Genomic DNA, 17,737 nt, shown 5'->3' on the forward strand with positions numbered 1-17,737 from the left:
TTGAGCTTGTTCATTTGATCCTATAATGGATCCCAGGCTATCTTGTAGTATCTTTGAGAATCATTTTTTGATCTGACACTTGAGAGACCACTCCAATCGATGTAAAGCTTTTTTGTGAACTATCTTTAATTAAAAATAAAATAAAATAAAAAATAACAAATTAATCAAATGAAATGTATATTGTATATTCAGTCCATCGTCGCAAGACCAACTAAACCTTTGGTCCTCGTGATAACCCACAATAGACCCACACTAGACGAGGCTGGATATATCAAGATTTGAACCTATATCGATCATCCATATCTTTTTAACTCAACCAGCCATCTACATCCCAAGGTCTCAAATGTATATTCTATACTAAAATCATAAGTATCGACAACACCCCTTCCCTACAAGTTAGTGGAAGCCAATGTGCAGGAATATTTGAAAATCTAGGGGTAGTACTTTAAAGACCAGAAGCTAGGGATTCACATAGGATTCTTCATGCATTTTTAATGGGAAAAGGTTAAGTATTAAAATTTCAATGAGCGGTCATCATGACCTTTTACGCGTGAAAGTTTCTGGTAGAGAGAGTTTGGAGTACATTCCATAGAGCTCGAAGTGAATGTCCACCATCCCGTACAATATTTCTACAGAAAATTCTCCCTACTTCTAATGGTTTAAAGTTTACATTAGAAAAATATTTTGAGAAGCATAATTAGAATGATAAAAATAGTTCAACTTTATATTTTACCTTGAAATGAGTTAAAATGTGTTACGTAAATATTGGTTTATTCTTGTCATTCCAGGATATACCATAATACAGTTAAAAAGAAATGGAGTCATAGTTCAATTATATATTTTATATTTCAATGAGTTATGATGTCTTTTGTAAATCTTGGTTTATTGTTGTGATTTCAGGATATACAGAAAGAAATAAAGTATTTGAGCACCTAAAAAATTCTATTTTAGAATATTTTATTTATGTATAATACATTTAATTTTAATATTAGTTTTAATTATTATTTTAAATTTTCTTAACTAAAATGAAGGAGTACGTCTATATATCACAAGTCTCTTAAATCATCATAATTTATAATACATAATGTATAATATTTTTATAATTATTGAAATAATTATTTTATTGATTTTTACATTTATTCTCAAGGAACATCATAACAAATAGTATTGTTATAATTTAGACCAAATTATTCAATTTCATCATATGTAACTTACATGACATGAATTTTTTAAGGTTTTAAGGCATACAACCATTACATATTCAAATAAAATCTAAGACTTCTATAATATATTATATTTTGCATGATTTATTTTAATTTTATGTATTTTCATTATTTGGCTCTGGATAGATAGATAGATAGATAGCTTTTGAAAAGTTTATAAGAAATTAGATTGGATCCAAAAAAGAAAAATATATTTCATTATTTAGTGGTCAAAATTAAGTTAAAATATTTTGTTATTCTACTCTAGATGCTACTATTTTTTTAATATCCTAAGAAACATCTTCAAAATAGATAAAGTTAGATATTTATAATTTTTTATTTAAAAGTCCATAATTTAATGATCAAATTTTGGTCAAAACTGAACATCAAATTTAATTAGTTTATATTGTAGAACTATCAAATTTTGGTTAAAAGTGAACATCAAATTTTGGTGAACTATCTTTAATAAAAAAAAAAATTAATAAAAATTAATCAAATGAAATGTATATTGTATATTCAGTCCATGATGGCAAAATCATTTTTTTCACAAGGCCCAAAAACAAATACAAATACAACGAAATTTTGATTTGATATAATGATGGAATTCAGTCAACTTGTTTAGCAAATAAAATTGAACATTACATACAACTTAGGGAGGAAATGTATTCACACTGTGGCAGTGAAGGAACACCGCAACTTTAAAAGAAAAAACTTCAACACTTGAATGTAAAAAGTCAGAAAAGGAGGAAACTTGTCTCGCATATTCTGAATATTGACGGCTTACATTCTTTTTCTAATGTTATGAGAAAGCAATCTGTAACAAAATCATAATGGAAGACAACCTACAACCAATTTAATATGGTTGCAACAATAGGTTAAAATAACTTGAGACAAGAATCCATGTCGATGAATCTTTTCCGGTTCAAGCAACAAATATAAGTAATCCCCGCCTATAAATATGCTATACTTGTCATCAGTCCTGTGCCAGCCTAAAACGCATCATCTTTGCAAGGCATTCATTGTTTTACTCTCTTCTTGTTAAGAGAGGTAACAATGAATAAATTCTTACGTTGCGGGGCTGGCATTTTAGGTCATTACACAGTACTTAACCTAATTGCAGTTCTATATTCAATATTTTAGATTACTGTCATGAATCATGGATGGTATACTTGAACTGAATATTGGTGTGGTGTGCCATTCAGGAAGCGCGTTTGCTTTGCTCATGTACGGAGCACCACTGTAATTATAACTATAAAAGTCATGTCCGCAACATCATTCACCTTAAAAAAAAAATTTGAAAGTTTATTCAATGTAACTTATAAAGGGTTATCACTTTCATGTAACCTAAAAAAAGAACCTCTATCTTTTATCTCTTACCATATGAGCAGGAGTAACTTTCGGGGAGTGATGAGGAAGAAGACAACGGGGGAGATGTCAGGGTTGTCATATGCAATAGGCCTCTTAAACTGTCTCGTTTACACCTGGTATGCCTCCCCTCTCATCAACAATGGATGGGATTGTTGAGAAACATGTGTCTCAACCTTGCAGTCTTTTTCTGGAAAATTCCAGAATTTGTTTGAGGTAGTTTTCTACATGTTTATGCATTCGAAAATGGTTAGTGAGTTGTTAAAAATGAGTCTTGTCCATAGTAGAATATAGGTGGGCCATTTTTAGAGCCTTAATGACTCATTTTGTGACTTTTAAGAGGGTCTAAGCTAGGGGACAAACTTATGGACGGGATTACTATTTTAACCTGTTTGTTTTTCCATTTTTGAAATGTAAATGTCAAAAATGGGCACCATGTGGCATGGTGGTTAAGCCCATGGTTTTGTAAAACCACAAGTGGTTTCCAGGTTGTAAAATCACTATAAAAGGAGGGCTTGGGGAGGAGTTTGATAATTGAGTTTTTTGCAAGACTGGATGCTAGAAGGAGTCTCTCTGAGTTCGACTTGTGGTGATGCGCTCCTGTAAGAACTTGCATTGCAAGTGTATTGTAATCAGCTTGATTTGATAATACATTGTGCGAGTTTTGGAGGGTGGGGTTTTTCTCCCAGAAGGGTTTCCCCACGGTAATCACTGTGTTATGTGTTCATTGCTATTTTGTTTATGCTTTATTGTGCATTTCTTGATATCTTAGTAATATTTAAGTTGAAAGTTGCATAACCGTCCTCTCAAGATTAGCGTAGGAAGCATTTCCGCACACCTTTGCTTCCTTACAAGTGGTATCAGAGCCTAGCTAGTTTTGGTTCTATTTGTTGGGTACAGGGTTTTTTGAGCTAATCAAAGTTTGAGTGGGAGCTTGTGTAGAGTATTTCATTTCTGTATTGCAAGGTCGTAAAGATGGCAAGCATTTCAGGGAGGATTGATGTAGAGAAGTTTTCTGGCACAAACTTTGAGATGTGGAAGCTGAAGATGGAAGATCTGTTGATTGATCGAGATCTATGGGATGCGATTGATAAGAATAAGCATAGGCTCGCAGATCCGACTTTAGCCGCACAATATGATGTGACTGATAGAAAAGCTAAAGGTCTCATCAGATTGTGTCTTGCAGACTCTATTCTGATAAATGTCCATGAAGAATCTACTACAAAGAAGCTTTGGAAGAAGCTAAGTGAGATCTACCAAGCGAAATCACTTGTGAACAAGATCTTCTTAAGGAAGAAATTGTATTATTTGAGAATGGAAGAAGGTGGACGAATTTCTGAGCATCTGGAAAGCTTTAATATGTTGGTAACTCAGTTGACCTCTGTTGGGGTGCCAATGGATGAAGAAGAAAGATGCCAAATCTTGCTATGTTCATTGTCAGACTCATGGGACAGCCTTGTTATGGCCATAGGGAGCACTGCAATCATCTTGAAGATGGAGGATGTTGTTGGTTCTCTACTTTCTGAGGAGATGAGAAGGAAGGTTTCTCTGAATGCCAAAGAGGCTCTGAGTGTTCAAGGAAGACCAAAAGAAAGAGGCAAGAACGAAAAGCAGTATGGCCGTTCTAAGTCCAAGAATAAGGGGAGATCAAAATCTCCTACGAAGTCCAAGGCAATTTGCTGGAACTGTGGCAAACCCGGACACTTCTGAAAGAACTACAAAGAAGAAAAGAAGAAAAAGAAGAAGAAGCAAGATTCTAATTCTGAGTTCGAGAAGGAAGATGGAGATGCTTTCATTGCAGCCTTGGCCACTCGTGTAGGTGACAATGCATGGTTAATAGACTCAGGTGCATCTTTCCACATGACTCCTAATAGAAACTGGTTTAGTAAGTATGAAAATTTTGATGGTGGTAAGGTGTATTTGGGTGATAACTCAGTACTTGATATTGTTGGTCGTGGAAGTATTCGTGTGAAATTTTCTGATGGTAGAATTAGAAGATTTGATGGTGTCTTGCATATCTCGGGACTAGCAAGGAATTTGTTATCTGTTAGCAAGCTAATAGATACGGGTGTGCATGTACAATTTTCTAAAGCAGGTGTGAAAATGGTAAGAGGTGCTATGGTGATAGCAAGAGGAAGCAGATTGGGTACACTGTACCAGCTTGATGCATGCACAGTTGAGTGCAATAGTACTTCTGATAAGATTGTGAAAAAGACTACTCAGTTGGAAAAGGAGAGGGTTTCTTTTTTAACAGATGGTCGTGGTTTTTGGGTACCCAAGGGTGCTCTGTCTACCGAATCAAAGTTGCCTACAGAGAAGACCATGTTATGGCACCAAAGACTTGGCCATATAGGTGAGAAGGGTCTACGGACCTTGAAAAATAAGAACCTTATTGATGGGTTGAATGATTGCAATCTTGAATTTGATTTTTGTGAGCATTGCATCTATGGTAAACAAAACCGCATTCAGTTTTACTCGAGTTCTCATAAGTCTTCATGTATTTTGGATCTAATCCATTCGGATGTATTTGGTCCAGTTGATGTTCCTTCTATTGGTAGATCAGTTTATTATGTTTCTTTCATTGATGATTTTAGTAGAAGAACATGGATTTATTTTCTTAGGAGTAAAACTGAAGTTTTCAATTGTTTCAAAGAATTTAAAGCAATGGTTGAGTTGCAGACTGAAAAGAAAATAAAATGTTTGAGAACTGATAATGGTGGTGAATTTTGCTCCAATGATTTTGACACATTTTGTAAAGATTGTGGTATTAAAAGAGAGAAGACAACTCTATATTCTCCACAGCAGAATGGAGTTGCAGAAAGAATGAACAGGACCTTGATGGAGAAGGCTAGGAGTATTCTTAGTGGAACTGGACTAGAACAAAAGTTCTGGGCTGAAGCTGTAGCCACTGCCTGCTACCTGATAAATAGGTCTCCTACATCAACTCTTGTTGATAAGATGCCAATGGAAGCGTGGTCGGGCCACAAGCCTTCACTTAGACATCTGAGAGTGTTCGGTTGTGAAGCATATGCTCATGTGCCAAAGGAGAAGCGGACAAAATTGGACAACAAAGTTGTTAAATGTATTTTCATGGGATACAGTTATGGTGTAAAAGGATACAAGCTTTGGAATCCTATTGAACAAAAGGTATTTTATTCAAGAAGTGTTATTTTTAGAGAAACTAAGTCTTCTTCTGTTACAGTGCAGCCAGAACAAAAGGAAGAAAAGAAAGATGTGATTCAACTACCTGCTACACCTGAAAAAGTTGAATCGAGGCGCTTAGAAAGACAGGAAGTTGATGAGAGCTCTACGAGTTCTGAATCATCAGAGGAAGAAGAAGAACCTGAACCTGAACTTGTTCGAAGGTCTACTAGACAAAGAAAACCACCTAAAAGGTATGGGTATTCTCCTGATGATTGGAGATGCATATTTGCATTGAATGCTAACATTGATGAACCAAGATCTGTAGAAGAGGCTCTTGGTATGAATGATTCAGAGTCTTGGAAAATAGCCATGGATGAAGAAATGGTAGCTCTTAAGAGGAATGAAACATGGGACCTTGTACCATTGCCTGAAGGACGAAAGTCTGTTGGTTGTAAATGGGTGTTCAAGAAGAAGATGGGTTCAGATGGAAGCATTGAGAAGTATAAAGCATATTTGGTTGCAAAATGTTCCTCTCAAGTTGAGGGAGTAGATTATGGTGAGATTTTTTCTCCAGTAGCCAAAATGACATCCATTAGATTTTTACTTTCTATTGCAGTAGCCTATGATCTAAAGATCGAGCAAATGGATGTGAAAACAGCCTTCCTTCATGGATATTTGGAGGAAGAAATTTACATGACATAGCCAGAGCACTATGTGATGAAAGGTAAAAGTCATTTGGTCTGTAAGTTGAAGAAATCCTTGTATGGTTTAAAACAGAGTCCTAGGATGTGGTACCAGAAGTTTGATACATATGTGTTGAGTTTGGGATTTGTGCGATCTAAATCTGATCACTGTATATATTTTAAATCTAATGGTGATCGTTTCTTGGTCATTGCCCTATATGTCGATGACATGTTGTTTATTGGCAAAGGAAAAGGTTTGATTGCAGAGTTAAAATCTCAGCTCTCGATTAAGTTTGAAATGAAAGATCTTGGTGCAGCTAGGCACATTCTGGGAATGGAGATTGTAAGAGAGACAAAACAGAAAGTTTTGGCTAGGCCAGAGCAAGTATGTTGGTACTATTTTGAAAAGATTCAATATGCAGGATTCAAGACCATTGAGTGTTCCTATTACAATGGGAACAAAGCTTTCTAGTTCACAGTGTCCTACATCCCCATTGGAGATGGAAGAGATGAGTTGAGTACCATATCAGAGTGCTGTTGGAAGTTTGATGTATGCTATGGTCTGTACAAGACCAGACATTGCCCAAGCAATGGGAGTTCTTTCTCGTTATATGTCTAATCCAGGAAGAACACATTGGGATGCAGTAAAAAGAGTTTTCAAATACTTGAGGGGTACTTCAGAGTACTCGAAATGTTTTCATGGAACAGGAAATGAGCATTCCTTAGATATTCAAGGCTATGTGGATTCAGACTGGGCCGGTGATGTTGATAGAAGAAGATCCACTAGTGCATATGTGTTTACATTATTTGGTGGTGTAATTAGTTGGATGAGCAAGCGACAGGTTGTGGTCGCTTTGTCCACTACTAAGGCAGAATATATGGCAGCTACTCATGCCTGTAAGGAAGCCACCTGGCTAAAGAGATTGTGTTCAGATATAGAGTTCAAATAGGGTGCAGTGACAATTTACAGTGACAGTCAAAGTGCAATCTGCCTAGTGAAGAACCCTATTTTTCATGCTAGGACCAAGCACATTGATGTACAATATCATTTTGTGAGAGATATGATTGAGGATGGCAAGGTGAAGCTGGAAAAGGTAGAAACTTTGGTGAATGTTGTTGGTGCATTAACTAAGCCCATGAGCACAAAGAAATTCAGATGGTGTTCAGAGTCTATGGGCCTCTCGGCCCCTAGCAATTAAGTCCATGATATTTTTGATCCCCTGACTCTTGCAAGGTGTTCGACAAGTGGGAGAATGTTGAGAAACATGTGTCTCAACCTTGCAGTCTTTTTCTAGAAAATTCCAGAATTTGTTTGAGGTAATTTTCCACATGTTTATGCATTGGAAAATGGTTAGTGAGTTGTTAAAAATGAGTCTTGTCCATAGTAGAATATAGGTGGGCCATTTTTAGAGCCTTAATGACTCATTTTGTAACTTTTAAGAGGGTCTAAGCTAGGGGACAAAATTATGGACGGGATTACTATTTTAACCTAGTTGTTTTTCCATTTTGGAAATGTAAATGTCAAAAATGGGCACCATGTGGCATGGTGGTTAAGCCCATGGTTTTGTAAAACCACAAGTGGTTTCCAGGTTGTAAAATCACTATAAAAGGAGGGCTTGGGGAGGAGTTTGATAATTGAGTTTTTTGCAAGACTGGATGTTAGAAGGAGTCTCTCTGAGTTTGAGTTGTGGTGATGTGCTCCTATAAAAACTTGCATTGCAAGTGTATTGTAATCAGCTTGATTTGATAATACATTGTGCGAGTTTTGGAGGGTGGGGTTTTTCTCCCAGAAAGGTTTCCCCATGGTAATCACTGTGTTATGTGTTCATTGCTATTTTGTTTATGCTTTATTGTGCATTTCTTGATATCTTAGTAATATTTAAGTTGAAAGTTGCATAACTGTCCTTTCAAGATTAGCATAGGAAGCGTTTCCGCACACCTTTACTTCCTTACAGGGATAATGCTCTTGTCATGGCTATCAACACCATTGGTTTTCTTCTTCAGTTTAGCTTCTGTGCCATCTATCTAATCTTTGCTCCACCTAAACCCAAGGTACCTTATTTGCAGCTATCCCTGCAAAATAAAATAGATCTAGCAGAAAAGAAAGAAGCAAAACTTGTAAGCAAAGAGGAGAAGAAAATCAAAACTGAATGAATGCAATCATCTTCATTTACATTATTACAAATCTGTATGAATTACAAATTATATATAGATCACACGAGCAGAAATTATGCATGAGATGCATGAAATTTATGAAGATCAACAACTGTTTGTATGAAACAGTTGCATGAAACAGAACTGGAAGATGAAGAAGGAACTCTTTGGTTAGCTTAAACATAAGCAACAATGCAAATCACAATCACCATAAATCACGAAAAAGACTACATGTTGAGTTGCGCTAACAACTATATTATCACTACTAGGATTTCACTTGGGTTTGTAGGCCTTCAGTTAATAAGATAAGAATTGCATGGCAGAGAATAATGGGTATGATACTAGGAGGAGTCTTAGTGGTGTTTGGAGCATTGCGGCAGCTTCCATGTGGGGAATAGGAGCAGCCCATAAGAAAATGCTTGTGGGAACTACTGGAATGGTCGCTTCTGTCATTCTCTATGTCTCTCCACTCTCAGATATTGTAAGTAAACACACTCACTTTCATTACACTCATCTCTCTTATATATGTAAACATTTGAACATTATTACTGATATATAGTTTGTGACACAGAGAACTGTAGTTAAGAGCAAGAGTGTGGACTGCATGTCCTTCTACTTCTCAATGTTTGCTTTCCTCTTTGAGCAGAGATATTATTGTCATGGTAACTATATGTTTACCATCTATATAGATCTATAGTCCAAACAAGTAAAATCTCTGTGACTGAGCTCATTTCATTTGTTATTCATGCAGGCTCCTAATTTCCTTGGAATACCACTGGCTTCGACTCAGATGATATTATACTGCGTGTATAGCCAAAAGAGCCGAGGAAGAGTTGAAGATGTAAAATTGACTAGTCTGTCAGATGAAATAGCTAAAGAAAAGTGCACCAAACTTCCTCTCCCTCAAACTGACATAGAAATGCAGCTGGAGTAGAAGGAAACCACTGAACTAACTTTAAAATAAATACTCAACCCATTAACGGTCACCATTGATTAGGGTAAAATAGCTTGAGGAGCATACTTAGAATAATAAAATCGTTCCAACTTTATACTTTACGTTTAAACGAGTTAAAAAAATTTGTCTTACGTAAATGTTAAAATGTATTACGTAAATATTGGTTTATTCTTGTCATTACAGGATATTCCATAATAAAGTATAAAAGAAAGAAATAAAGTATTTGAGAACCAGAAATCCTTAAGGTTTATACTTGTTATTTGGGGATATTCTATTTATGTGTAATATGTTTAATCTTTTAGTAATTTCAATTATTTTAATTAAGAAGGTGTGTATCTTTACAGAATTATGTTTATAAATATTACAATTCTCTTAATTCATCTTAATTTGTAGTACTTAATATATATTATTTTGTAATTATTAAAATATTATTTTATTAACTTTTGCATTTATTTTCAAGAAATATTATAGCAAATAGTCTAGAACTATAATTTAATCAAATTATTCATTTTCATCATAACTTGCATGACATGAGTTTTATAAGGTTTTGACGCATACAATCATTACATGTTCAAATAAAAATTAAAGTCCTTATAATAAATTTTAGATGATTGATTTTATTCTATTGCATTAATTGGGTCTAAGAGAGAAAATTATTTAATTTTTTTAAATATTGGTACAATTTTGAAAAGCTTATGAAAAAATCCATTGGATCAATGTTTTGTAAATTATTGTTAGAGGAAAAATATATTCCATTATTTTTGCAGTCAAGTTTTGGTCAATATTTTTTTGTTATTGATTAAGATAAATGGGTTTTATAGGGACCCAAAACCCAAATCCATCAAAAAAATAAACAGTATTGAACCAGAGTTTAAACAACAACTAAACATCAACAATTGTAAATTTCCTCGAGCTCCTCCATAATAAATCTCGAACTGTTGTTTTCCTATTTTTTTCTCCTGGTCCCCATAGAAGGCCTGTAGAAGTCTACATATCATGGCTCTAGGAGAATCATAATGATAAAAAAAACCTATGGAATGCAAGGAGAAGAATGAAACTAATAATGCTAATACTAGTTTAGAAATCATTTAAAATAGTCAATAGTTGCTCAATGTGGAGTGAGGCCTCGGGCTAGATTACCAAAATATACATTTTACTTTGATTTTATTGTTCTTGTTGTATAATATTTAGAAGAATATAATATGTAAAACAATTTTCTTAGATGCATATTATATTGCTTTTTCTAAGCTTGGACTAGATTACAAGACATTGGGATGTGATCTCATTTACTCACTTGCATTGCAAACAGTTTATATATTATTTATTTTTTTGAGTAATATATAATAAAATTTAACTAAAATAATCAAACCTAAATGCCTAAAAAATCAATATGAAAGTGGAGCTCCTAATGAATGCAATATAGTTTGATTAAGAAATGAATTCTAACTATAAGGACATAAAAATAATAAAATAAAGATTAAATTGTACTACCAACTATATGATACATAGTATAACGACATACTTCAAATAGCTATATAATGTTGCATTCAAATCACTTGAAAGGATATGAAAATAATACATAATTTATAGCATCATAGGCTACCACCATTAATCCCATGAGCTTAAAAAAAAATTGTATGTGATAACAACAATTCTCTATGAGTTAGTCAAAGGCATTATGCAATTATATTAAAAATTAAGTTACATCATTTATGATCTTGTTGACTAGCACCCTTAATTGAGTTTTTTATTTTTATGTACATGGCAACACTCATTGTCTGGAAGTTAGTCACATGTAGTCTATAGCTATAATGAAAATACTTGTTGTGTGTGTGCATGGGTGCATATTGTGTGTAGAAGAGCACCAATTACCACTCATGTTCAAATTACTAATCATTTAATTTTGCTAATTAAACACCCATTAAAAAATCATCTAGTGGACCAATAGCCAGTCGTTTTTAGTGAAAACATTTAGTAATCAGATCAATTTTGCAACTTTATTGGGACCAAAAGTGCATAATTATTGGGGCGTTTGTGCAAAGTATTGGATCAATTATGCAAAAAAAATTGGTTGTCAAAGTGGATGGGTAATAGAGCAATAGTGAATATGTTTTAGATGGCACTTTGAAATGACCATTTTTTTACCCTTGTGCATATAACGGATCCCACAACTTTTGTCTTTACTACCTAGAGAACAATAGCTTTAAGTAGCTAAGTTTGATAAAAAAGACAACCAAAAAATCATCAAAATTTGATGTACCATTTAAAAACTTAAAGTGCACAATATTAATTATAACAGATACTCTTCCCCTACTAACACTCTTTTTAACTCCATGAACTTAAAAAATGTATGTGAATGAAGCACCCCTTTCTACAAGTTAGTGGAACCCAATTTGTAGCTATATTGAAAATGGACATGTCTATTCTGGCTTCAAAACGACAGTACAAATTGACTAACGCGCGTTTTACACCGTCGATTTTACAATAAATGACTGCGATTGACTAACACATCGCTATCACGCTGTATGAAATGTCTGTTTTGAAACCAGAATAGCTTTGACCATTGAAAATCTTAACTATGATTGGTCTAGAGGCAAGATGCTACGGATTCACATAGGATTCTTTCACTAGTTTTTAATGGGAAAAGGGAAGTATTAATTATAAATCCAATGAGTTGTCATCATAGCCTTTTACGCGTGACATTGTCTGGTATAGAGAGCTTGGAGTGCATTCCACAGAGCTCGGAGTGCCTGTCTACCGTCCCGTACAATACTTATGACATGAAATTCTCCCGACTTATTATTTTAAAGTTTACAGCTAATTCAAATACAAATTAAATATTTTCACACAGCTCAATAAAACATATACAACTAAGCTTTGATTTGATATTTAGAGACAATGATGAAAATCAGTCAACGTGTTTGGCAAATAGCATTGAAAATTTCATACCCAAACGTATGGAGGAAATGTATTCACACAGTGTCATTAAAAGAGCACCGCTTACTCAAAGAAAAAAAGTCAAAAAAGGAGGAAAGTTGTCTCGCATATTTTGAATTTTGACGGCTTACATTGTTTTTCCAATGTTATGAGAAAGCAATCTGTAACAAAATCATCATAATAGACAACCAACAAATCAATTTAATATGATTGCAAGAATTTTGTGTTCATTTATTTGTATAAAATAACTGGACACAAGAATATGTGTTCATTTGTGTCGATGAATCTTTTCAGGTTCAAGCAACAACCATAAGCAAACCCCGCCTATAAATATGCCACACTTGTCGTCAGTCCTGTGCCAGCCTAAAACGCATCCACTCTTAAAAAGGCATTCATTGTTTTACTCTCTTTTTGTTAAGAGAGGCAACAATGAATAAATTCTTACGTTGCGGGGCTGGTATTTTAGGTCATTACGCTCTATTTAACCTAATTGTGGTTCCATATTCAATATCTTAGATTACTGTCATGAATTGTAGGTCGTATATTTGTAGTTGTACTGAATATTGGTGTGGTTGTGTGCTATTCAGGAAGTGCATTTGCTTTGCTCATGTATGGAGCACCACTGTAAGTGCAACTATATGTATATGTGTTGTATTAGTGTTATTGTTCACATTAAAAAGTTTGTCATCGGTTAATATCATTTATCTTTACGTTAATGTCATAGGGGAAAGGATTCAGTAGTTGAGCATGTACCAATTGTTGTGAGGGTTGTTGATACCTTTTGTTCCAAAAATTGAACAAATAAAACCTATTGTTTGAAACAAAAAATATCAATTTTTGTTAAGAAATGTACCAACAGTTGTTAGGAAATGTACCAATAGTTGTTAAGAAATGTACTAATATTGTAAAAAGTAACCAATTAGGTGATGCCATGTCAGCTGCACAACTATTGGGGTCTCTTTTGCATGCCTATTGGTCTCACTTTTTTGGGGGGCTGTTTTGGACACCTTGGCAAAAAGCATGCTGATGTGGCATCATATTTGATGATGTGGTCCTGAAACCTTAGTTATAAGCAGGGGACTTGCCAAGTAAGCTGCTGTAAAAAAATCAGAGTGATTTGAAATTTCCAAATAGGATTTTGAGAAGTGCAAAGTTAGGGTGTACAACTACTGAGTCCTTTCCCCTAATTCATATTAAAAAGTTTATTTGATGCATTACAGTTTATAGAAAAAGTTTATTAGATGCACTCCAGTTTATAGAAAGTTAATCACTAACTTTTATGTTAAAAAAATTATTCTACCCACTAACTTTTATGTTTTAACGTATGAGCAGGAGTAACTTTCGGGGAGTGATGAGGAAGAAGACAACGGGGGAGATGTCAGGGTTGCCATATGCAATAGGCCTCTTAAACTGTCTCGTTTACACCTGGTATGGCTCTCCTCTCATCAGCAATGGATGGGATAACGCTCTTGTCATGGCTACCAACGCCATAGGCCTTCTTCTTCAGTTTTTCTTCTGCGGCATCTATCTCCTCTTTGCTCCACCTAAACCCAAGGTACCTTATTTCTACTTCACCATGTTTTTCACTACTATTTCCACTTGGGTTTGTTGGACTCAAGTTAATAAGATATGAATGGCATGGCAGAGAATAATGGGTATGATACTGGGAGGAGTCTTGGTGCTGTTTGCGAGCATTGCATCAGCTTCCATGTGGGGAATAGGAGCAACCCATAAGAAAGTGCTTGTAGGAACTACTGGAATGGTTGCCTCTGTCATTCTCTATGGTTCTCCACTCTCAGATATTGTAAGTAAACACACTCACTTTCATTACACTCATCTCTTATATATGTAATCATTTGAACATTATTACTGATATATAGTTTGTGATACAGAGAACTGTAGTTAAGAGCAAGAGTGTGGAGTGCATGTCCTTCTACTTCTCAATGTTTGCTTTCCTGGGCAGTGTGCTGTGGTTGGTGTATGGTGCTTTGAGCAGAGATATTCTTATCATGGTAACTATATATGTTTACCGTCTGTAAATTTATTGTCTAAGCAAATAAAATCTGTAGAACTGAGCTCATTTCATGTGTTACTCATGCAGGCTCCTAATTTCCTTGGGATACCACTGGCTTCGACCCAGATGATAATATACTGTGTTTATAGCCAAAGGAGCCGAGCACGAGTTGAAGATGTAAAATCGAAAGCATTGACTACTCTCTCAGAAGAAATACCTAAAGGAAAGTGCACCAAACTTCCTCTCTTTCAAACTGACATAGAAATGCAGATGGAGCAGAAGCAAACTATGAACTAACTTCAAAATAGATACTCAACCCATTCAAGATCAGTGCCATTGATATTGTTTATTTTCAGGATATAATGGATTTACCTGCACCTTAAAACTTTAACGTCATATTGTTTTGCATTCCGTCATCTTGTTACCGTTTGTGTTACCATCCCATGGTGAAAAAATAGCTTCTTTCCATGCTTTCCTATTTTAGTTTACAGCTGTAAAAACTAGCTGCCTGATCAGGTCAAAGTGATTCATGAAAGAAAGGGTATTCCCTTCTTTACAGCTTCTATTTGATAAGATGTAAATGCTCGCGCGTGACCTTGTTTTAACATAGAAATGAATGAAGAATGTGATCTCCTTGCTCAAATTCATCTTCAAAAGTTTTCTTTGCTATATTGATTGACTCTTTTTTATTTGGCTTTGGAGAAAAATGTTGTGAGGAGCCAAAATAGAGTAATAATAAAATAGTTCAACTTTATATTTTACTTTTAAAAGAGTTTTAATGTCTTACGTAAATATTGGTTTATTCTTCTCATTCCGGGAGAATACAGTGAAAAAGAAAGGAGCCTAAATAGAATAATAAAATAGTTCAATTTTATAGTTATATATTCGACATTTCAATGAGTTATAATATCTTTGGTAAATCTTGGTTTAATCTTGTTATTCTAGAATAAGTCAGAAATAAATAAAGTATTTGAACACCCAAAAAAAACTCTTTTTAAGTCTATATCTTAATATTAATTTTAGTTATTTAAAAAAAAAAAAATTAATTAAAATGAAAGTTTGTATCTTTACATAATTATGTCTATATCACAAGTCTCCTAAATCATCATAACTTATAATATTCTATATGATATTTTATAATTATTGAAATACTATTTTATTGATTTTTACATTTATTTTCAAGAAACATCATAATCAATAGTACTTATGTTATAATTTAGATCAAATTATTCAATTTTATCACAACTTACATGAGAAGAAATTTTTAGGGTTCTAAGGTATACAACCATTACATATTCAAATAAAACTAAGGTTCCTATAATATAATAAATTTTACATGATTTATTTTAATTTTATGTTTTTTAATTAGCTGGCTCTATAAGACAAATTTTTTTTTAAAATTAGTATTTTGTAATTTTGAAAAGGTTATGAAAAATTAGGTTGGATAAATGTTTTGGAATTTATTGTTAGAGAAAAATATATTCCATTATTTAGTGATCATATTTAGATCAAATATTTTATTATTCTATTCTATAGGCCACAATTTTTTTAATACCCTAAGAAACATCTTGAGAAAAAGATAAGGTGAGATATTTATAATTTTTTATTTAAAAATCCATAATTTTTTAATACCTTTTGTTTAACACACCAGAAATTAAGAGGGGGGGTTAATCAGCATAAGCTAAATTCTGGAACTCAATAACACAGTTAACAATTTAAATCCATTTTAACCACACAATAAAGAATTAAAAAACATTAGCATAAACACCGACACAGGAACACCAATCGTTATATGTGGAAAACCCGAATAGGGAAAAAACACGGTGAGATTCAACCCACAAGATAAACCACTATATATGAAATAATTACAAAAGGATAGAGCTAACTGCTCCAAACTTGCACACCAAGGCTAACTACTCATAGGCAAAGATACAAAAGAGACTTGCAAACTTGAAGCTAACTACACTCAGGGTAAGATACAAAATTGCAATATCAGAAAAAGAAATGTTTGAATATAGGCATCTCAGAATGTAGATTACAGTGACTTGTTAAAGCACAAAACTCTACTCTTACTAAAATATTCAAACCTCCAGACTTTTTCAGATCATTGCATCTATGTCCACTAAAACAAAATAACTGACTGACTATCTTGCATCACATCCTTACTAATCTTCGTTGCTTTACCAAATGTCAAGTATCAAACTTACTCGCATCTTTCTATACCAATATCCCATATATAGCTAGTTCGCATCTTATTTTCTTATTTACATCGCATCTCACTTTTCACACACACCTTCATCAAATCATCATCATCCATATATATATATATAACCAGAACAAAAGAACATCTTTGCCAGGTTGGTCAAAAGAAGAGTTGAAATGTATACAATTTTCCAACCAAGATATGCAATCGGACCAAAAAGTAAAACCCAAAATATAAGCCAAACCAATAACAACATCCAACATGCAATATTGGACCAAAAAAAACTTCCTACAGAATCATTAGAACACATATATAATATATCCAATTTCAATAATTCTATCTAAAGCTTGCACCAAATATATAGACTCTGCTAAAAGAAAAGAGTTTGGACCAAAACAAATAATACTTGGGCCATCCAAAACATGCTTCTAACAGAGTTCATCATTAAGAACATGTTGACACTATTCAAATGCAGCTTATCAAAACATAGAACCATCAAACACTCTCTAGTCTAAGAACCATAACAACTCAAAAGCTTCTCAACACTTAACTCAATCCACTAGATATCCAGACAAAAACATATCTAGACCACTCGACCAATCTATTTGACATCAATGGTCCAATAAGGACACACATCCACAATAATCTGCCCCTTTTTCATTCATGGCAAACAACCAAAAATGTTTACTAAATGAAATGTCTTCATTGAATAATCCTACAGCAACAATAGCCAATAGCTCCCCCTAAAAAAAATATCTTAAAATAAACATAAATAGATGAAATATAAACATTTTTCAGTAACCTTATCCTCCTTTTCTATCAATAACAAAGTCTATAAATCACCAAATCAACACATAGAAATCATTCAAAGTCACTCGACCAAATACCCTTGAACTGTGTCTTCAATTTAATCATCGATGCCTTCCAAGCACAAGTAGAAGCATCTAGAATTCTACCCTGGCAGCCACAATCAACACATTTACTTATAGCCTTATCAAAAAAAAATTATGCTCTTAGCTCCTTTCTCCACATTTTCAGTATCAATCAACAATCTCAAAAAAGAGGAAAGTTTCAATTGAA

General features: G+C 33.9%; 1 protein-coding gene across 1 annotated transcript in view; it reads left to right on the top strand.

Moving 5' to 3' along the window:
* Nucleotides 1-14,981, top strand: part of LOC131038013 (bidirectional sugar transporter SWEET3b-like) — a 68,139-nt gene extending 53,158 nt beyond the window's left edge. The window contains exons 2-8 of the mRNA XM_059221981.1: nucleotides 8,872-9,029; nucleotides 9,120-9,210; nucleotides 12,977-13,064; nucleotides 13,773-13,995; nucleotides 14,086-14,244; nucleotides 14,333-14,452; nucleotides 14,542-14,981. Of these exons, the coding sequence (XP_059077964.1) occupies nucleotides 8,872-9,029; nucleotides 9,120-9,210; nucleotides 12,977-13,064; nucleotides 13,773-13,995; nucleotides 14,086-14,244; nucleotides 14,333-14,452; nucleotides 14,542-14,751 (1,049 nt within the window). The 3' untranslated portion in view covers nucleotides 14,752-14,981. The remainder of the gene's footprint in view (nucleotides 1-8,871; nucleotides 9,030-9,119; nucleotides 9,211-12,976; nucleotides 13,065-13,772; nucleotides 13,996-14,085; nucleotides 14,245-14,332; nucleotides 14,453-14,541) is intronic.
* The last annotated feature ends 2,756 nt before the right edge of the window (nucleotides 14,982-17,737 follow it).

The sequence above is a fragment of the Cryptomeria japonica genome, chromosome 6, assembly GCF_030272615.1.
Source record: "Cryptomeria japonica chromosome 6, Sugi_1.0, whole genome shotgun sequence".
Lineage (NCBI taxonomy): Eukaryota > Viridiplantae > Streptophyta > Pinopsida > Cupressales > Cupressaceae > Cryptomeria > Cryptomeria japonica.